Source organism: Lutjanus erythropterus, chromosome 1 (genome assembly GCF_056507025.1).
Source record: "Lutjanus erythropterus isolate fLutEry1 chromosome 1, fLutEry1.hap2, whole genome shotgun sequence".
NCBI classification, from domain to species: domain Eukaryota; kingdom Metazoa; phylum Chordata; class Actinopteri; order Lutjaniformes; family Lutjanidae; genus Lutjanus; species Lutjanus erythropterus.
The window spans coordinates 28,760,572-28,783,836 of record NC_139317.1 but is presented as its reverse complement, the minus strand read 5'-3'; the positions used below and the strand labels follow the sequence as shown (position 1 = coordinate 28,783,836).

Here is a 23,265-nt window from a genome sequence, read left to right as displayed (position 1 = left end):
TCTTGAAATCAGTGGCTTCAAATGAGAGTTGTGATAACAGGAACAACAGCTTCTCTTGTTCTGCCAATTTACTTTTGGAGTTTCATAAGATAAAAGCACAAAAAATCCATTACTGTCTGTGATTTTATGAATCCTATTTTTCATTGTCTGTCTTTATTTTGCAGTAACACCCCTGTGGTTGCATTATTTTATTATTTGTGTCTTGTTTGGTGTCTAGAAAAGCTCAGTCTATTCATCAGTTTTTTTGTTTGCTTTGATACTAGAAATACTCCAGCAAACAACAAAACTGTAAGGGTGTCACTGTGGGCCTGGCAGCCTCACAGATGCACAAAATGTATCTCCAAATCTTCAAAAGTAAGGACTGCCCATTTGCCTGAAGCAAGTAAAATACAATAATGGGCAAGTAAATCCAGCAACTCACTTGCCAGACCATACAAGTTGTAAAAAAAACAATTTTGATAACAGATTGTTAAAGCATTTTTTCACGCAAAATGGTAAAAAGCAGAGTTTTTCCACTTTTCATTATCATACTAAACGGAATAGCTTTGGTTAAAAAAAAAAAAAACTGGGATGGCCATTTTTCACCATGTATTGATATTATATATAAGTTTCAGCTCCAGATTAAACATGGCAATCAACTTTAGTCTTTGTTGTTATTTGATAACCACTAATAAAGAGGGGTATGAGTAAAAATTAACTTCAGGCAAGCAGCTTTCTGACCCACTAGCCTGGCTGTGCAAACGAAAAAAACAAAAAACAAAAACAAAGTTGAACCTGAACATAATCAGATTTGTTGCATGCCATTGTCTCTTATCTCCCTTTACTGCTTCTTCCCAATCGTCTACTAATATTATTCGAATAAAGGCAAAAATGCACACACTGTATGTATATGGAGAGTATATACATACATTAAATCAATACTGCACACAAAATGATGCAAATAGACAGGTTTGAAATGGAAGTGTATTTGAATTTATCTGTGTTTAATCACATTTTGGTCAAAAACAAAACAGCAATATAAAAAGGATAACTGACATAAACATCCAGATTTTCTTCAACAACTCAATGAAGTCGTAATCAAATCTCATTGAAAATAGTTTATTTAAATAATAATATAAACAACTTTTGTCACATCATTTATCCTGGCTGCAGTGAGAAGTAATTCTGAAGAGAAGACACTTTGAATGTGAAGCTATACTGTATGTTTACAGTACAGGGTGTAACCAAACTGATCCACCCATGATGCTTTGTATTTATCAACTGTTTTGCATTTGTTTTGTTAATCCCTGCAGGTCTTGTCATGCCTGCCTCCCTTTAACTATTTTCAGCTTGATCTATGTAAATATTTTAAAAGGTGAGGTGACATATAACTGTTACCTGCTGTTTCCCTCTGAGTATCTGCATACTGATTACTGCATTGTATTTGGCTGCAGAATTCAAAGAAATATCGCAATTGTCCAATCTCTTATTCTTTACCAAAACTATCTGAGGAGAAAAATCAAACAATTGTGACAACTGTGTTTACACTCTGTGTACACCACATGGTATCTTCAAGCTGTAATGTTAGATTTCTAATTTAAAGCAGAAATTACATATAAGACATACATATATCCATTCATTTAAAATGTATTGAAATAAACCTGATCCCACAGGTTGACAGTCCTTGTTGTGGCAGGTCAGACTGTGTATTTGTCCTCTCCCTGCCTCTGTGCTTTGTGGTAGTGGATGTAGCTGCTGTACAGCTCATTGAACACCTCTCTGACTCCCATCTGCAGTCCGGCCGTCAGAAACTTGATATCCTGCTCCATGCACAGGTCCAGTATTCCATAGATCCCCTCTGTCAAATGCAGCTTAACGTCTGGTCGCAGAGTAACCTGCAGAGGTAAATGAGAGGGCAGTTGTGAAAAAGAAAAGGAGACAGAGGAGACAACAGAAGAAAAGACTCAAATTTAAATTATGAACTGTGTTCTATCTCAGCTTCATCTACCATGTCTTTTTGCCATATCTTTTTCATAAATCATATGAGACCATCAATAGGCAGCGATGATCCTTCCTGTTTCACACCCACTGAGTCATATCTGCTTCCCTCTGCACATTAACAAGAGCACGTTTTCTTCTTCCTTAGTTAATTAATGGCAACATGATGCTGTGTGTCGACATACGGCCCGAGGGACAGCCTGAGGCAAACATATCGAGCCACAAATTATGTGTCAGAATAGTTGAATATTCATTTGTGTCTCACATCCAGCCTCTTAGCCATAAGCTTCAATTTGAGTGGCATCAAAGGACAGACATCATCAGCTATTCTGGCATAACACATGTAAATGCAAGAACAGGGCTACAACACTGTATGTATGACACTGATGACCAATTAATTACTCCTGCTTGAAACAGTAAATATTCAAAGGTACAAAGCAGAGGGCCGGTTTTAAAGAAATGGTCCATAAAGCTGAATTTAAATCCTCACAGGCTAAGAAAAAATGATTTCTCAAAGGGGATCAATAAAATAATATAAGATTATTGTGTCTATTTTCATCTGTTGTACTGTAGATGTGGTACTCTCACCGTTTTGGTAACCAAGTAACATCAACTGCTGCAGACCCTTATTGGTTTTCATTCCAATTATTCTTTCTTTCTCATTTTTCTCCACTGTAAGTGTTTTTGCAGCAAAAACAGTAAGAGGAAAACTCACAAAAAACAGCAGCTGGATTGCAAAATTCCACCCACTACACTACCATGCTACTCTGAATTCTTCTGCATTTTTGCTGAATTGGTCTTCTGGTTTAAAAAATTTCAAATCTTAAGACATTTCCTAAATTTGATCAAAAGCAATCAAAAAACTTGTCTTAGATCGCTGGACCACTTGTCCTGAAAAGGATCATCTACGGTCTTAGCCCTAAAGTTTCAGAGGATTTTTGACAGGTCAATCCATTTCAATTTCATGAGCCAATCAATTTTTAGCTAAATGAAAATCGAGGCTTGTTTTTAGAGTGTTCTTTATTCATTGAGTCACACTGCACTTCACAAATGTGAAAAGTTTATATCTTTTAAGTTCTTTCATCATTTTAATTTTAGTCAGTCTTCTGCTGTATTTTGCGATTTTGACAATCTCCTTGGATTTGTAATCTGCAGTCTTATTAACAGTTAATTTACTGTTAACAAACGTTCAAATAATGCTTTATTAACCATTTATTAAGCAATTGTTAAGTTCTACAATAATTTGTTGTACCTTTATAATAGCCATGTAAATAATGTTTAATTATTGCCCATTAACAAAGTGAAAATCAAATATCTGGTCCAACTCTCGATGTACAGATTTCTTAAAAGTTTACAAATCATTTGGTTATCATTAACAAATAGTGTATAAAATGTTAGAACCTGTGCCACACTAAACTGTTAGTTTACTCTTTTAATGAGAATGTCCTTGTGATTGTCTCTCATCATCTATAATACAATATCTGAAAATAATTATTTTATCATTAGTTTGAGTATTAAATTATCATACATTATAGCATTACTAATAATTAGAAAACATAACTAATATTGCACTGTTTGTTAGCAGTGAAATAACAATCAAGTAAAGTTCAATTAACCATTAATTTACCATTTATTAATGTTGATATCAGAAACTCTTGCTTTTACTATTTTTGCTCTGAACTGAAAAATGAGCGGATAGTATAGTTTTTAAACCATGTTGAGGTTCAGATCTGAAACTCAGACTCATTGTTATATGACCCAGATCCATACAATCTGATCCAGTCTATGAGCTCTAATAATTCATATCTATCCGTGTGACAGAAGCAGACAACCAACACTACACCAGTGTCCGCTCTCTTTCTCCAGCTACACACAAATGTGCACGTGCACACACTCAGGCAAAAACACAATAGACAAACAACACCTTCTGTGCTCAGTGAACCCTACACAACAAGCCAGGAGAAGAGTCTGCTTATTCATGCCTGTTACATTATACCCCCACAGGTACACAGGTGCTGCACAGCATGACCTGATGACTGGTACAGTTGGCTGGACCTCAGTCCTCAGACCGCTGACATACAAAGAGTGTGGAGACGAGGGCGGCTCCATGCTGGTGACTGTACCCGACTGTAAATGATTACATAAAACCTGGCTCACCTAATTACAGGCCTCACATTATGAAGGGAACAGCCCACTGTGGGTTTTCTGCAAACAAAGCTAACCTATCAAATGTCACACGGAGCAACTGTCTCTCAGTCTAACTGTAGTGGTACGCTGACTGTCCAAAGACCTGGTGTTGCTTTTCCATATATTTCATGTTGTTCAGTCCTTTAACTTCAACTTGACTGTTCCCATGGGTAAAGGGTGATAAGTGTTTACCCAGGGGTAAAACATAGAACACACAGATATGAGGGCACACAGACTCAGGTACAAAAAACATGATAAAATGCATGAATGTCATCTACTTAGAGATTAATAAACCAAGTAGTGATAGAGAAGGCAAAGATACTACTGTATTTGCTAAATTACATAATATTTGGTTAGATTAACAAATCAAAACTCTTTCAAATGTTTCGCTTGTTGAAGGTGAGTGTACCTAAGGTCTGTATCTCTTGCTGCTGTGTCCATTTGCAACTTCAGCACATTTAAAATTTTTAAAGTATTTAAAGTTTTGAAAGGTAAGTCCACAGGTTTAACACATCAGACTCTGTGTACAGATATTGGGGAGTACAACTGCAAATGTGACACAGTTGTCAACAGTTGTATAAAGTATTTTGTGACTCCAGAGGGAGCTCCATAAAGTCTGATTGGGATGAAGACTATGAGTCTGAAATACAAAAATCTCAGGGTGTGGAGTAATCTAAATACTTTACCACTTTACCATTAAATAAAATCATTATTATTATTACTTCAAAAGCAAATATTGCTAATATTGCTGTCCATACTCAAAATGGACAGCAATATTTTAAAAGGCAGACAAAGATTGTTGAAATGACATGCAGCAAAGGGCCATGGGCGGGAGTCAAACCCACAGCTGCTGCAGAGGACTCACAGCCTCAGTACATGAGGGGAACGCTCTACCAACTGAGCCATCAGGCCACCTTCGACTGAATTGCTGCACTCAAGTTGCACTTTGGGTAATGTAGGTATCAGGTTTTTGACAAGAAAGAAGAATGCATGAAATAAAAAGACAACATCTCTGGTTCTGTTGCATCAAATCTGATCTCTTTCTTCTTCCTGTCATGAGTCTGACAATATTATAAAACAGTGGCATGCTCTTTTAATGAGGATTTCAATAGAATGGCAAGCCTAACTTGCTCGATATCAAGACAAGTGCCTGAATTCATAAACTCCAGCAGCATAAAAAACTGTACTCTTCTCTTCTGCAGCTTCTCTCTGGTCTAATAACACCTGGCTGCTGCATGGAAAGTTGAGTTCAGGCGAAGAGCCATTAGAAACACTTCTGACACAGAGACGGCTAAATTACCTCTGACTTATAAAAGAAGTACATCTCTTTGAAAAGCCCCATTAAAGGCACAATACAAATCCAATTTCAGGATTATTAGATGACTCACACAGAGCTCAAAGAAGCCAAAACACCTCTTTCTCACCACTTCTGTCTTTCTGTCTTCCTGTCTGCCTGTCTGTCTGTCTGTCTGTATGGGTATTTTCATGTCTTCCTCTCAATGTGTGACTCTGCTGGAAAGTGCTGAGTCAGGTTGGCGTCACGTTAAGTACAGTCTGGTAGCAGAGAGGAGCGGCGTTCATGGACCAGACGTGACTCACTGCTCTGAGGGAATATCCAGCCTAAAGCTTCATTCCAGCACATGGGGTTACAGTAATCCTGGACCTGCTCGCTCAGATCTGTGAACATTCACAATATGGCCAACGGAAACACTTCCCATCACAGCTTCTGAGCGTCAGCTTCTCCGTCACTCTGCTCAGCCCAATCTAGCCAGCTCAACACGCACCAGCAGACAAACTAGGCTGGATCAAAAGATCAGCTGAGATCCTGCTGCCTCATTCATACTCTGTACGTATGTGTGTGTGTGTATGTGCATGTCACTCACAACTGTAGAAAATTGCTGGGGATGACAGATAGGTTTGCATGAGGAACCGTGCTGACACTGTATGATACTATGACTGTGCATATGTGTGTGTGTGTGTGTGTGTGTGTGTACCTTCTGCAGTTCGGTGACGTACTGAGCCACCATGAAGGCCGACAGTGTGGTGAAGCTCTCGGCTGTAGTAGCAATGTGGGAGTACATCCTCTCTATCAGTCTGGAGCACTGGAGATAAACATCACTGTCTGGACCTTTAAAAACAGTAATTTATGTTAAGTCATTACCCTGTTTACATGTGACATATCAAGGTTGTTTATTTAGAGATCATCCTCAGGTATACTTGTGGTATGCACACACAGAGCACAGTTGTCCCTGAACCTGTTGCGCTTAAATTGTACTATTAAAGGGATGGTTCAGAGCAACCAGGCTCCATAAGGAAAAACAATGATTTTACCATACAGAACATGTGAGTTGCTGTTCTATCGCTGCCTTGATCGATTAGTTTGTATGTGTTATTGTGTGACTTCATTGTCTTAAAAGGTTAGTTAGATTCACTTAAGTCAAACAATAACACAAATAAACTAATGATCAAGGTAGTGGTGGTCCACTAACTCCAGTGTTCTGCTGGGCAAAATGGTGGTTTTTCCATAAGGAGTTTGGTGGCTTTGGAGAGATCAATATTTGGATTATATAATGGCATGATTTGACCTGTTCTGTTAAGGCTTAAATATTTGTTTATAAGCCAAGGTAAAAACAACAACTTGGAAGTCATGAAGAAATTAGGTTATTGGAGAAGCAGAGAATAAGATGCCCATTGAGAACACATTGAAAATTACAGATTTTTCAAAAGCTTGCTATAAGAGCAGACCTACTGGCTTGTAAATAATCATTTCTGTGTTGATTAAATAGAGATTACTGCAACAGATGTCTGCAGTTTACTAAGGATTTAGAGTGAAAAGATTGTGATTGTTCCCTGCCTTAATGTTTCTCTGTTTATGAAAGGCTACTGCTGTTCAGTAATTATCAGATTCTTGCCCAGCAGTTTGAATAACTTCCAGCAACAGGAAAAGGGTAGATTAAAATTTTACCACAACTAAATTTCAAGTTAACTTAAGTGAATTTACACATGTCAATTTGTTACTGATCTGCCGTCTTGTTTTCCATTTCAGTGCAAGGAGAGAAGAGCACCAAACCACAAGCCAGACCTGGATCGAACAGTGGATGTAATTTATTGACAGTTCTCTGACCATGTTTGGAATATCGGATGAATTAAATTCTCAGCTATCTGCTCTTTATTTGCACAGACAGAATTGTTAAGTTTCAATCAATTATGTTTTTCTCCAAGTAAATGATGGTAATATAACAAGTATCTCTTGTCTGTGTCTGCATGTCTTACCTGTGTCACTGTCTCCCTTCTGCCGTCCCTCCTGCATGATGGATCCCAGCAGACGATGGAAGACATTTAAGAATGACGGAGCTGCGTTCAGCATCACCTGGACACACAGGAAGTATACCGCCACAACATATAAATATGTACCGTCAAACATTTTTCGCCTGTTATTCACTATGTAGCGCATACACACATAGATAATATGGACATAATAAGAACACAGGTAGGTAACAAGTGGCAACATGTGAAACAAAGAAAAAAAGCCTGAGATCTGTTTATGTTTGGATGTATTTCAGGTAGGGATGTCCCGATACAACTTTTTCACTTCCGATATGATATCGATATTGCAGCCTTGAGTACTGGCCGATACCGTTATCGATCCGATACGATATCAGCACGAATCATACATACTTTTATTACTTACTTTGTAGTGTGGAAAGTTAGAAAAGGCTTGATCAAGTGATGTTACTCAAACAGAGAACAATACTCAGCAACCAGAGTCACCTATGGATAGAAGTGCTGGAGCGGAAAATGGACTGCTTATCGGAGATTTTAGATGCAGTCCGATAAAATCCGATACTCGTTTTTTGGCTGATATCGGACCGATATCCGATATCAATATCGGATTGGGACACCCCAAGTTTCAGGTCAGTTCTACAGGATGGGTTTGATTTAGAAATACCTTTTCTTTTTAAATGTAATTTACTTATTGTTTTCCTCACAAATATCCTGCAACACTGCAGTATCAAATATACATTCACTTAACAGGCCAACAGGTAAATTACTAATTCTTGTTGTTTATAGAGACACATTCCCATACACACATAACATTTATTTGTTTTTATTTTTTCCTTCTGTTTTGTGTTTGCCCCCTTTCCTCAGCTGCATGTCTACATTTACATTTTCTTATGTTTAGCATTATTGATCCATTGATATCTGTCATGTTAGAAGATTCAACCATTGAGAAATGTTGATTTTTTTTCTGCTTTTCCAGTTTTCATTTAAACATTTGTCATATCAGGATATTAAATTGCATAGAAAGAAGGTACATTTATCCCGCTGACTTTACAGTTTATAAATAGACTTGAATCCCACTCTGCCAGACCTACTGATACTTCTATCTTTTCAAATACTGTGGATCTTGTGTGGAGAACAACTGGTTCACACCCTCAGAACTTCACTTTAATTTTCCCCTTTTAATTATCCCACAAGTTTCTGTTTTTTAACAATCAAATCTCCTCTATAATTTAGTTTTAGTAAGCAGTTTAACAGAGAAACTCTGTAAAATGTCATTTAAAGTCCTGCATTATTCATCTACCACATCATTTTAACTGCTTGAGTCATAATGGAGAAGCTATAAACTTACAGTCCAAAAAATGACTCAAGGTAAACGTTGGATTCCCACCAGAGCTACGTTTGCATTTCTGTCCATACTTCCCTGTCTCTCTCTTACAGTGGGCCGAAGGAGGGATGAAGAGTGGAGAATATAAACGAGGAGGAGGTGATGTCACCAGCACTGGTTGGAGCTCAGTAATGTTTCCATCGACTTAAACCCGTTCCATGCCAACCTACACCGCGTGCCAGCTCCCCTACCTCTCCTCTCCACCTCCCTCTCTCCTCTGTCCTATCACACCTCCTTTCTCCAGTTCACTCCCCTCTTTTGTTTCACCCCAAAACTTCCTGTGTGCACTGCATTCAAATCACATCTTAGTTTTTTGTTCTCCATCTTCTGCTTCTTGTCTTATCTCTTTATCACTTCTTATTTTTATTCCCCTCTCTTCCTCTATAAATGTACTCTTCCTTGCCTCCCCCACCTCCTTTTCTGTCGGTCTCTTTTACTGCTGTGTTTTGTCCCCACAAACATCTGATATCAGTTAGCCTGTCCTTGCCCTGTTTTATTCAAAGCAGCTGCCCCATTTTAGTCGCGCTATGTCACTGTTATGTCACAAAAAAGCTGTCAACAAATCAAAAAGCAGAGACTAAGAAATTATCACATTAACACCATTATAATAAACAAAGGCCTTGTGTGGGCTGGAATGTGGATTCCTATTTAAAAGTTTTACATTTTTGGTAAAATGTGTTCCTGTAGGAAAAAATGTTCTTTTTGTCACACAATTTGGACATTTTGTGGTTTCCGTGCAGCTGCAGCATGACTCTGGTGAGCTGCAATATCCTTTTGTTTAGAGCAACATTCCTCCGGGGCATCCTGTGGGCTCAGCAGCCGCAGAGTTTAGAGCACATACCACATTTTCTGTAAATCATGGATTCAGACCAGCACCCTTGACTTATAAAGGCTTTCATCACACAAGAGCACAGGTTTGGTTTCGCATGTTAGCAATATTATTGTTTCTTAAAGGACCAGCGTGCAGGATTTAGTGGCATCTAGCAGTGAGGTTGTAGATTGCAAACAACTGAATACTATGCACTCCTCCCTCCACTTCCAAGCATTTAGGAGAAATTATGGTTTCCATGAAGCTCGTTAAAACACGATAGGCTGTATCTACTGCCAGTGTTTTTCCATTCTGGGCCAATTCAGAGACATGGCGGCCTCCACGTTAGAGTACCTGCTCTTTTTAATAAATACAAATTCATACTTTCTCTCAAATTATATGATTTAATTTAAAGTTTGCACGCAAAATCAGCCTTCTTCAGGATGATGCTTATGTGTCGGTTTTGACTCAGCTCTATTTTAACATGCATAAGCATTTCTATGTTTTTAATATGTCACCATGAATTAGCCATCTGAAAGAAGGCTTTTTAACCTTTTGTCAGAAGAGTGTCTTGGACCCATTTTCTTTTTTGAAAAAAAAGAAAAGAAACATAAATTACTGCATTATAATGCACTACTATATACATACACACACACACACACACACACACACACACACACACACACACACACACACACACACATACACATACACATACACATACACATATATATATATATATATACATATATATATATATATATATATATATATATATATATATATATATATATATATATATATATATATATATATATATATACACACACACACATATAAGTTATTATTATTATCATTATTACTAACCAAAATCATGTATAACTCCATTTTCAGACCTGACACTTTTTGATAAATATATTAGATAGAAAGTTTGACAAATTACATTTTTCAATATCAACAGTGACCCTTTAAACTCAATGAATAATGTTTCATTCTGTCCTTACTACAGGGAACACTGTCTTACTGCAGTAACTTTAGGTGATCCTGTCATTGAACCTACCCTAAATTATATAAATGGGTTGGACATGATATCATACAATAAAATCAGTTTGACACAGCATAATTCAACAGCACCACAAACAACATCCTCCTCAATGATCATACACCAACTCCTTTCTGAAACGGTTCCAATTAAAACTGAAGATAATAAACTGAAGAACCTGAAGGTAGGATTTACTGCAGGACTGTTGGACTTCTTTTCTTTTAGCTTGTTGTGCCTAATATACGTAATATTCCTAACACTGGCTACTGAGAGCAGATATGCCATAATTCTTTGACACAGTCTCTATGTTGTCTCTAATATAGTCACGGTTATATGGTGCATTTTGATGATTGCTTTGTGTGCAATTATACTACATGTGTTTACGTCACTCCCATTTGCTCTATTTTATAATCCAACACAGAGCTGTGGGGGTAAATTAAACCCGATTATACCCAAATCTCCCTACTACACCTAAAAACCTCTGATATTATCACCACCCAAATAAATCAATACATCCATTTTTCATTCATCTCCAAGTTCACTTCTTCACCCACCCACTCCCTCCCTCCACCAACCCCACCCATCTGCCTCTTCATACCTGAGGATGACACTGGATGATGGCGAACAGCGCCTCATGAACAGACAGGAACACCGACTGGTAGACGAGTGGGGTCAAGTGATCGAGGGGGACTGAGTGGAGCGCTCCGAGAACCAAGATCACATGATGAGGGTTGGTGATGAGGCCCTCCCCTTGGCGCAGCATTGATGTCATTGATGTTACCGTAGGAACAGTAAAGGGCAGGGTCAGAGAGATGTCCTGGCTGGACGATCTCACTAAGAACTGTAACACAGAAAGATATGCACACAGAGAGTTACAGAAGTAATGGACAAAGATGAACAACACCAGAAAGCTTTTTTCAGATCTGACATTGGTGCTTTTACTACTGTGACACAACAAAACTGCTGCTGTGAAATATTTGTACAACAGCCTGACCAATATGGTATTTTTGAGACCAAAAGCAATTTTAGAGGGGAAGAAATCGCCTATCATTAGTAAGGAGGCCAATATAGTGAATTTTTGGGCTAGAGTAAAAATAGACCTTTTTTATGTATTCTGATTTTGTGCCAGTATGACTAACAAAATGTACTGAAGGCTGTTTTCTGAACAAGTGACTTAATTAAAGAATATTATCTATTTTATTTAACATGTTGAATAATTTAACATATACACTGTCAACCAATGGTAGAAATAGACACTGAGAAAATAAAGAACAAATAAAAACAAAAACAAAAGTATCAGTCAATTGCTATTTTTTTCACATGTATCTTTATGGGACTGTCAATGTATAATAAAAAACACACAGTGTGACATGTCACCCAGTTTTACATTTTTATAAACACAAAAAAACACAGTATGCAAGCTGACCGTCCCACTTCTCCAACACAAGAGCTATGCTCACATGAAACAAAACTCAACAACAAACAGTAGACAAACAAACCAAAAAGCACACATATGGGAGGAACTGAAAGAAATTCTGGAAATGTCAGTGTGTTGCACATAGGGCTATACAACCAGTTGCATTTCCAAACCTATAAAAATAGTTTAATTTGCTCTGTAAAATGACTGAATATATTGCGCTAATCTTCCAAAGAAGGAACAGAATTAACAAAGAACAGAATAGGATGCCAAAGTTTTGTTAATTTTTTCAGAGCAAACTCTAATACTATACCTAATTTTCTTTAAATATAGGAAGGACATTAAGTCTTTCAGCCAAGAATTATGAGATGGAGTCTTTTGATCCTTCCAATGAATTAAAAATGCCTGCAGGCTACAAGAGAGGAAAAAGCAATTATATTGCTCTCATCTGAAGTGAAACAGGTAAATTCTTCAGGAACACCGAAAATTGAGGTCAAGGGGCTCAGGACCACAGGTCTACTGAGGGCTAAAGAGGACCAGAAAGAAAGAGCTCAGCCTTGGACAGGAGAAAAACACGTGTGTGATTGGCTGAAGATAGAAAGCATCGGTCATACACCAATTTGAGAAATTTAGCTTTGGATAGGTATGTCCTGTGTAAGACCTTCAAATGAATCAGTGTCAGACACAGTAGAAATGATACTGCCATGGGCTCTCTGCCACTACTCAACTGAAAAGGCAGTACCAAGTGGTTGGATGAGAATATTAAAGTACCGTGTGCGTGTGTGTGTGTGTGCGTGTGTGTGTATGCAGTATGGTTAAGCAGACTGCTGAGTTATCTGTAGCCCAGCCCAGCAGGCCTGATGGAAAACACATTGACCCAAAGAGCTTCAGTGTAAATTACAGTGAAGGGACATTCCAGCGGAAATCAGCTGACAGTGTTTGACGTTTGGCTACTGAGTCACTCAAGACGGCTGTCACATCCAGCACGCTGTCACTGACATTATTACTGATGTAGGACCAGAGAACATACTGTAAAATACTCTCAACATGGCACTGTCTCCTGCTTGTCGTTACATTTCTGTGCATACATCTGTGCAAAGTTATATTGACAATTCCTGCTTTATGATTTTTCTTTTGTCTACACATGGAAAAATATATTAAAAAGATTACTAAAATGTAATGACTAATATTAGCAGTGCTAACATTTATATGCAGCAAGAGCACTATCAAGTCAATTTAATCAATTTTCTCTAACTAAGGCCTCAAAACATTAATTGCTTAATTTGATTAATTAAAGCACACGAGTCAGTGGGCGTGGTTTGACATTTTGATCAGAAATAACAATTATTCACTGTAAATGATAAATGTCAGTTGGGTTTTGTTAATTATGAATGGTAGATAGTGGATTATCAGAGCAACACTGTTTCAAATAAATTAATTAATTTTCAATTCACACACATTTCAACACTTTCACTTTCAACACTGTCATTATTAATTCAAAAGCATTTTTATCTCTTCCAATTATTTTTGTTACTCCGACCCTTGCGGCCACTTTGTTCAAATGATAAAATTAACAAATTTTGTGTTGAGAATGATGAATGGAAGCATTTGAGTCAAAATGATCAAACACAGCTGTTTTCAACATTTCACGTTTTAATCAAATCTGATTTAAATTAATCAAATTATTTCATAATTTATCATCCCATTTTTAATTTCATATCCATTTTCACCTTTCTATTTTCTAATTCACATGCATTTTCATCATCTCATCAAGTTTTGTAAATTCGCCCCCTCAAATCAAACCCACTGCTGGCTTCAACCAAAAATATCCACCAGTATGTCCTCTTTCTAGTGATTTGACACGAGATCTATTTATTAATTATAAGATCTTTCTTTGTTGAAATGGCAGTTGCACAACACAACACCCCACACCTGCACTAATATAATACTGTTTGAATTATTTCAGACTAGAAGGCAGCCTCTTCTGTCAGCAATCCTAAAATATAATTTCACGCTCCTGGTTTTTCAAGCAAAAATGTGAAAAAATAAATAAATAAATAAATAAATGTTGGTTCCAGCTTCTTAAATGTCAGGATTTGCTGCGTTTCTTTGTCATTTATGACAGCAAATGAAAAGTGTTTGGAGTTTTAGATTTAGAAAAAAGAAACGGCTAATTAATCTATAATGAAAATTACTATAAATTGCAGCCCTACTATTACAAAATGATTGGACTGACACAAACATACTAACAACAACTTTGATAAACCTTTGTGCATAAAGGTGCACATGCATTTATATTTGCACAGCTGTCTCAGAATAGGGTGTATCTATTTGCTCACTGAGGCCAATTCCGTGTGTTTCCTGCATGTAACTTTGTGTGTGTTCATGTTTGACTGTGTGTGTGTTTTTTTTTCTCACCACCATGGCAGATATAATCTGTGGTGCAATGAGCCACAGAGCTTTAGAGCAGGGCTCAGGTAACCGGCAACAGGACAGCAGTTTAATGATGATCACTACAGATAGTGCCTCCTGGAGAACAAGAAAGGAGGAGCTGAGTGAGAAAACAGGTCACTGGCTAGATATTCATTGTGGGGGAAAAAAAACGAAAACTGTAATAACATCTCTAAAAAAATGACAAGACAAAATGTCAACAGTTTCTGAGATCTTTAAACATAAGACAACAAAGTTATCAGGATTGATCTTGGCCTCACCCTGTAGTTTCCTGCCTTCAGCTGGCCACTGTCCAGTCCTTCTCTGATCATCAGCAGCAGCAGGTTGAACTGGCCTGTTGTACTTTTCTCCACCAGGTGGCGCAGCAGCTCCTGCACAGCTGGCTCCAGCTCATACACATCATCCGAAGACAGCCAAGAAGCTGAAAGCAAAGTGGTAAACGTGATGAAGACGTGATAAACTCACATTACTGAAGAGCTCAGCCATAAAGACTACATTTACAAAGATAATAATGACTGACACTGCCAGAGAGGTAATAATTTAACTATATGTTTATAATTGAGGTTTTAATTTACAGTGATAGTTAACTACATTATATTGAGTGTTTGTAATGTTTTGACCACCCCATTTATATACATGAGGTAGGAAAATATTACAAACACATTCCAATATGCAGTATAAAACTGTCCTGATGCCTTAGATCCAGTACTAAAAATAACTTATGTGATGAGACTTTTGTTTTACAAAATGTCTGAAACAGCTGGTGTGAAATAAAGTAAATACCATCAGGACAGGGTCAGCAACATTTTATCTACTTAAAAAAGGTCCGCCTTAAAAAAATTCAATATTAGTTTCATAGTCTACGCTATATTTAAAATATTTTCACTGCTTTACTTTGCCATCATACAGCCTTTTCTGATGGGAAACCACTGTTACATAAACCAAATTTCACTCTCTCCACACCAACAAAACTCCTTAACGAAAAAACAGTAATTTTACCTCATAGAACACAGGAGTTGCTGGTCTACAGCTGCTTTGATCAGTTAGTTCATTTATGTTATTGTGTGAGTTCGGTGTTTTAAAAGGTAAGTTCAGATTCAACAAAGTCACACAATAACACAAGCAAACCAACCAACTAAGGCAACAGTAGTGCAGCATTTTTTCTGGTTTGGAGAGAGCGACATTTAGCTTATACAATGACCATTCCCCGTCAGTAAGGGGAAGCAAGGGGGCATTTTTTAGGAGGCTAAAATATGTTATGACCCTGGTGATACCCCTTTCTGCTTCTTCAAACTTGAGGCATGTCGACCACCATCTACTGTACTTAATACACTGACTATCATACCCCATATAACCCCACTTAAAATAATCGTAACTATTCCTTTAACGTGTCCACATACCTGTTAGCAGTCTGTGCACACTCTGTAGTATCTGCATGTACAGCTCATCCTCCTCCTTTCCTCCCTTCTTCTTCTCTTCTTGCTCCTCCTCCCCCTCTCCTCCCGTATTCTTTACTGCTTTGTAGAAAGCCGACAGGAAACAGAGAGAGGAAACCAAGAAGTTTATGGGCCTGTGGGCAGAGCTTATTTCTTTGAGGATCTGCTGGCAGAAGCCCTGATAGAGGCTCATATGACTCAGCTTGGTGTTATTCTGCTTCTTCTCTTCCCCCACTGACAGTGAAGACAGTTCACATTGCAGCATAACAGTGACAACTTCCACTACGAAGGCTTGACTGAGGATGTTGGCTTGCTGGATGACCGACTGACTGACAGTGTGGGGCGTCAAGACGGACTCAACAGCTGGTCCCAGTAAAGCTGTTGTTCTTGTGAGCATCTGAGTCAAAGTTTGATCTATTGGTTTACTTCTTCCCAAGTTAGAGGTCATCGCCTGGGAGAAAGCGGTCAGAGACGCCAGCAGGAGATGGATAGACAAAATGGGCACTGCTGGATCTGCTTTACCTGACTCAACTGCTTTAACTGACACAACAATTTGCCTGTTTGCTATTTCCTTACTCTTAAGATAGGAGGCAAACTGTTCCAGGTTGAGTCGAACACTGCTGTTTCTGATTATAATCAACTGGACCAAACACCTGATGAAGTCTTGCACTGCTTTGATTAAATCCACCCAATCAGGGCTGCATGTGGTTCGAAATCTTTCATTGTTGCTACACCGGAGCAGAGAAGACACAACAGCTTGCAGCAGAGCATCACCATGGATGCGCTTCAAAACAGTCTGGAAGTTTCTACCCTCCAGAAGACAAGTCAGAACCCTGAGCAGCTTCATCAGGAAGATAGCATCTTCTCCAGATTCAGGAGGGTCCATCTGACTGGAAGTGGAAGTAAGTATGAAGAGGAGGAGGAGGAAAATGGAGGAAAGATCCTCAGAGCTCATCCCATCTGGGTTTAGGTGTGTTAACATTTGGAGTAAGTTGACCAGGTCTTTGCTCTGTGTGTCAGCCAGCAATACAGCCACCTCTCCAGTCTGTGAAGACGACAATATATCCTCAACTATTGTCTCTTTTTCCAAAGAGTTTGCTTCAATTCTTTCCTCCTGAAACTTCAGGAGTGTTGGACAAACCTTGGCTACATGCGCAGCCTTGAGAACACCAATGATCTTTTTTGCAATGGAATGAACTGTGGCAGAAAACAGTGAAGGCAACTCAGCAAAGACGGGGCTTTGGAGAAGCTGTGAAGATATGAGGGAGACCGTGTGAAAGCCGGGTGGCAGGTCCTTTCCTCCGTCTGTTTGTCTGCTGAGGAGGGAACTGACTAGTGTATCTGCTACACTGCCCACATGCTCTCTGCTCAGGTAGGGACTGATCAAAGGCAAATTGGAGGTGACGAGATACCAGTGTGCTACAAGGTAGGAGTGGGCGTTCACGCTCCCTATCTGCCCATCCCACACCTGCTGTCCATCCAGACTCACTTCAAACTCTGATTTAGCTAAAATAAACTGGGCTGCTCTCTTTAGCAGTGCTTCAGTGCTGGGTTCAGACAGTAAGGTGGTATCTAACAAAACTTTCTTCATCTGTTGCAGAGTGAGGAGTTTGAGCAGAAAACAGCACATGGGGCTGCAGGATTGTTGTAGATGTTCTGGAGAAATCACACCAGATAGACTCTCCATCTGGGTTAGGTGTGAAGCGTGGTCTTCAGCTGCTGTCCCAACAGAGTTAAGGGGTGTGTATTTGCTGCAGTGGATGTAAAAGAGCGTGTCGACCTCCACCCAGGTGTATCTGAGGAGGAGAGCAGCCTCCTGGGTCTTCTGTTCCCATAATGATACCTTCTCTGGCTCTGTGTGCTCCTTATTCTTTTTTCCTTTCTTTGGCGTCTTTCCTTGACGTGTTTTTGCAGCCTTTTTTAAGGTTGAAAACAGAGATAGTATTTCCTTGACCACCTGTTGCATCTCCTCCATCAAGCTCTGACTTTGCTGGACTATGGGAACAGGAGAGGCGTTATCTAGTGTCTTCAGACTAAACAAAACAACATGAAGCAGCTGGCTGAGGGAGAACAGCTTCAGAGATGCATCTTCTCTCGCTTGGTCCTCTTTATTTCTCCCTTTATCATCTCCTCCTCCATCAATCTCCATCTTCTCCACCCCTCTTTCTTTCTTCAGCAGGTCAGGAAGTATATACCTCCTGATGCTCTGCAACACTAACGAGCAGATTTCTAGGCCCTGCGAAGGGGGAGTGTCCAGAAGACAAGTCCTGAGCGAGGCAGAAATGCCTTCAGACAGCAGAGGAGGTCGGAGGTGGTCCAGGGCCGGCTGACAGATCACAGACAGCACCTCAATGAAGAGGTGAGGCAGCTGACGGAGCTTAGTGTAGGTCTGGAGGAGACTGCACACCATGAGCTGTTAGGAAACAAACACATTACATATTTTACCGTTTTTAATTCTGCATTTGTTTGGTGAAATACACAATATAATTTAGGATTAAACAGAGACCTGTCTGGCCCGTTGCACTCGTGCTTCCATGCACTCAGAATCAACCCACGCTGACGATAACAGTTGGTCCAGGTCTGGTTCAAGAATCAGATGATTGAGACTCAACAGCACCTTTAAACAGCGGTACCATGCTGGGACACTAAAAGAAAAGGCAGGGAAAGTTTTCACTGATTCACATGGTTAACAAAAAAGCTCTAGAGCTGCAATGAGCACTCGATTAAACGCTTGAAAGAAAATCTGTTGAATTATATTTTTTATAATTGATGAATTGTTTCATTTCAAATACAAAAATATCAAACATTTCCTGGTTCCAGCTTTTTAGATGTAAGGATTTGCTGATTTTCTCTGACAGTAAATGAAGAGAACAATATAAAGACACCACTTTGGAGCTTTTTTTTTAAACCAGTAGGTTTCTCAAACTATTTATACCACATACCACTATGGACAGTTCACACAGGAGGCAGTTTTATTCCTAATAAGATTATTTATTGTGTAGTGTACCACTACAGGAGTTTCAGTATCACCAGATGTGGAATCTAAGAACTATCACATTCACATTTTGTCTTGTCTTGTTCTTGTTTTGGTTTGTTATATTGCTTTCTGACTCCCTGCTTTGCTTTGCCTGTCAAAGCACTATGTTAAGTTTTAAGGTGCTTTAGTATCAATATCAGCACATTAATCGATAATGAAAATAATCATGAGTTGCAGCCCAAGCTCTGTCTATTCTGAGTGTGAAAAACTTTTAACAGACAATGAAAAAACATACAGTGAGACAATTTTTTTTTTTACCTTGGCTGGGCCTGGTTGAAAAGCATTTGCCCCAGAACTCTGTAAAAGTTTAGCTGGACCTCTCCATGTCTGATCCTGTCTGCTGCTACATTGTAAATATCAGCGGACAGAGCCTGGCTGAGCAGGGACTCCACAGCCAGCAGAGCCAGGCTCCAACTCTCTGGGGAACAGAGGGCGACTGGGGGAGACTTCTGCCCAGGGGACACAGTGACTGGCTGGTCTACTTTGGCAGCTGAAGGCGAGTGTCCATCAAAATCTAGATCCAAGGCTGGGACCAACCTGGTGAGGAAACAGAAACACAGCATCCTGCGTGCCTCCTCGCTGTCCCCTCGTCCTTTCCTGTAGCTTTCCAGAAAGAACTTAAACAGCAGAGACAACGTGTTGGACTTCACAGTGTAGTGGAGGGCCGGCTCACAGTAGCCCTGGGCACTCAGTTTAGAAAGTATGGCACTGACTGGCTTCAAGGGGCCTTTTGCCACCCCAGGACCACGCTTCCCAGAATCCTCTTTGGATGGAAGGAGTTCCTCCTTGTAGGAGGTGAGGTGCTCATAGGGGAAGAGAGCCAGCTGAAGGATGGAGTCGATCTTGATGCGGATGTCTCTGCACAGCTGCTGACGGAGGCCCAGATGTGTGTGAGAAGGTGCAAATTCCCCAGAGGTGAGCAGGTGTCTGAGCAATACTAACGTCTGGATCAGATGGTTCGTTACCATGGTGAAGACTCTGTTAGGATTGGCTTGTTGTCGCTGAACTGACAAATAACACGACAGCACCTGAAGCAACACATCAAACAATTTAGTTGAGTGCTGGTTTTCTTTTGGCTTGGGAGAGGATTCATTAATGTCTAACTCTGTGTGATCTGAAGGACTTTCAGTGTCCTGAAACTCTCTGATAGGCTGAATTTGAAGACATTCATTCATCACCTCATCTTGACATGTGACAGATTCAGCCGTTAGGGGTTCAGTGAGTGATGGCTGTTGTAGCTCACGGCAGGCCAGAGAGCACAGCTTAGCCAGGAGATCAACCATGAGTTCATACTTGGTGGTGAAGACGGATGAGAGTGCAGGGGAAGAGAGAAGGCCTTGACACACACTTAGGATGGTAGAGACAGACACCGACGACTTGGAACCAACACGCACACACTCCTGGAGACGCTCAAGCAGCAGCTGGAGGTAAATAGAGAGAAAGGTGTCAGTACAACCTTCATATATCAATTAGGGATGTGTGTGATTAGTTGATCAAATGTTGCTACTCTCATTAGCTGGCACCAGAAATACTTGTCAGTTAAACTAATCATTAATATTTTATTGTGTACAACACTGCTTAAGTGTTGCGTCTAAGATGTTGCACAGTCATCCCGCCCTAACTGGGGCTGCTGCCCTGGCAGGTGGATGCTAATGCCCGGATGTAAACCAACGAAGTGGAAAGTGGGACAAAGATGACATCTTGTAAAAACCAGCGCGGTTTAGCAGTATTTTATTCTACAAAATGAAAATAAGGTTGTATGCAGGCTTTGTTGGAATACACTGGCATACAACTAGAATATAATGGTTTAAAATGACTCTTAAATATATACACTATTTTTTTTACCTTAAATTATAATCAGTTTTAATTGTTTGGTTGTTTTTTTAACTTTAAAACTAGTTGACAAGTCTAAATTTAAATTTATTTATAATTTAAATTAAATCAACATACCCTCTTTCTAGAATATGAATGTGCTACAGCCAAAGCACTAGTCTACCATACAATTATCTAGCAGATGATCACATAAATAATTTTAAATGATCTGTGTTGCATTACAAACACCACTTTACATTTGTGGTGGTGTTTTATTGAAGTATTGCCAGCAGACCTGTGCCATGTTGAGCCTCAGGCTGATGGTCTTCTCCTGCTTGAGAAGAGAGTGGAGTTTCCTGCTGTGAAGCAGATCATCCAGGTAACACCACAGTCCTTCCAAAACATTTGGAGAAAACTCCACCTTCTGATTGTACCAGCCTGTCAAAGCATGAGTGCACCAGTCCAACAGCACCTAAATGGAAAAGAATCAATGTAAATTCAAAACATGCACCACTGAATTATTCTCCTAGGTGTATATAATTATGTATATAAATAACTGTATATATTGTATATTTTCCTTATTTTTATTTGATCTATTCTAACTTTAATTGTCTGTATATACTGTATGTGTTGTGTGTGTATGTTCAGCATTAAGGGACTACAACTTGCACAACCTTGTATTATAAAATGATAAAGAAATTACACTGATATCTTGATGTGGATAGATGACAGAAATTTATATGCTGCTTTTAAATTAATTCAAACTGAAAATCTTTTCTAAACCATCCCAGTAGTGATACTAATAGAATAGTTCACAAGACTGTCAAAGAAATTACAGAATGAATGAATAACAAACAAAAGTATTGAAAACTGTACGCTTCATAAGTCAGTACGAGTAAAGTCTGTCATTGCATAAGCCAGACCAAATACAATCCAAAGGTAGACACAAAAATCATAAATAACGCACACTTTTCTATCATTTTAATATCAGTGTATTGTTGTATTTTATTTACCCAATTCAAGTTTTGTTTACACGTCTTATCTTATCTTATGTCTACTTGGTGCTCTTCACTGTTGAGCTTACCTAATCTTCTCATCCCACACATTTCACTGTACTGTTGACCCTCTGTTAACCTACATATGACCAACAAAACTAAGCTGGAACTTTAGATTTAGGTTATGAACTTAAATGTATTAATCTCTGAAAAAAAACTACAGTAGGAACTTCTCAGAACATCTCAACTACTCAGGGTTCCCAACAATTCCACCATGCCACCACAATAAAACAGGCAAAAAGTCATCAATGCTCTATGAGGACCCGAACATCTTGTAGCCTAACATCAGCCATTACCTGTTCTTTGTTGGGCAGCAGGCACTGAGTGGAGATCCAGGCAAAACGTGCCAACTTTAACTTGTCCTCCCACGGAGTTTGAGGACTCTTCAGTTTCAGATGGATACCTGAGTAGATGGCAGCCATCTCTGCCACCAGTGCTCCTGCTGCACAGGCCTGGAGAGGAGAGGACGGAGAAGTGGAGCATGCTTTATGAGTACAAATAACGGAAAAAGACATACATGTAGGCTGACTTGGTCTTCTGTTTTGTTGCTTATGAGGGACACAGACACAGCTGCATGAAGGAAACACAACAGGGGGCATGGCGGACCTAAATATTACCCGTGTTTATATACACCGAATAACAAAGAAACACACACACACAGTAACTAAGACTGAAAGGCTCTATTTTTTGAATGTGGACACAGAAACCGCAGGTAATCAGGCAGTTTGTTTCACAGAGGACGAAAACAACCAAAAGCACCCACTCCAAATCTGAATCTTATTTTAAGTTGTCTTCTTTCTAGTGCCTCATGGCTGGCTTGTAAACGCACGTTTTCAACAAGAATTTAGTAACAGTTGAAAGCTCTACACAGTCTTTTGTAATAGTTTTTCAATTTCAGATCAGTTGAAGTCTGTCTGATACCCTCAGTACACGCAGCGTTAACGGAGTGACATGCTTCAACCTATGGCTAACCACAGCTAGCCACATAACATGCTCGTGCTCAGTTCACTTACTGCCTCTCGTCTGCACACAAGTAGCTAAACAATCAGTGAACTTGTTGTGTTTGAGAATAGTTGTGTATATTTGTGAGAAGTTAGTTTATTAGACTTACGGCTGTTCAACTCGCACGTGTCTCCTGTTTTCAGATGTAGCTGAACTTTCAACTTTCACCCTGCCGGCCAGGCAGAAGCAATCGAGAGTCGATTTAAATAACCGGCCAACCGTTAGAACTACTATCAGCCGAATTTGACATTTATTTGCTTTCATTCACCAGGGCGAGGTAGAAAATTATCCTGATCATTTCAAAATAAACACAAAAAAGCTGTTCGTCGAGAAAAATATGTTTGTCTAGTAAATAAGCTTGCTATTAATTCA

The 23,265-nt window shown here is 39.3% G+C and overlaps 1 protein-coding gene across 1 annotated transcript; it reads right to left on the bottom strand.

The window, feature by feature from the left end:
* Nucleotides 1-575: 575 nt before the first annotated feature.
* Nucleotides 576-23,140, bottom strand: urb2 (URB2 ribosome biogenesis homolog). The gene is made up of 12 exons (XM_084719047.1): nt 23,003-23,140; nt 22,188-22,343; nt 21,132-21,308; nt 19,283-20,445; nt 18,494-18,632; nt 15,952-18,400; nt 14,812-14,972; nt 14,519-14,629; nt 11,282-11,524; nt 7,438-7,534; nt 6,159-6,292; nt 576-1,874 (listed from the first exon to the last, which is right to left on the bottom strand). The coding sequence occupies exons 2-12, from the start codon at nt 22,311-22,313 to the stop codon at nt 1,677-1,679; spliced, it is 4,998 nt and encodes a 1,665-aa protein (XP_084575173.1). The 5' UTR covers nt 22,314-22,343; nt 23,003-23,140; the 3' UTR covers nt 576-1,676.
* Between the last annotated feature and the right edge of the window lie 125 nt (nt 23,141-23,265).

Coding starts and splice junctions, on each gene's coding strand:
- urb2 (XM_084719047.1), bottom strand. CDS start 22,313: ATGGCTGCCATCTACTCAGGTATCCATCTGAAACTGAAGAGTCCTCAA. Junction 18,633..19,282: donor TTCAACCAGGCCCAGCCAAG/GTAAAAAAAAAA, acceptor CTTTTCTTTTAG/TGTCCCAGCATGGTACCGCT. Junction 6,293..7,437: donor GAAGGGAGACAGTGACACAG/GTAAGACATGCA, acceptor CTGTTTTTAAAG/GTCCAGACAGTGATGTTTAT.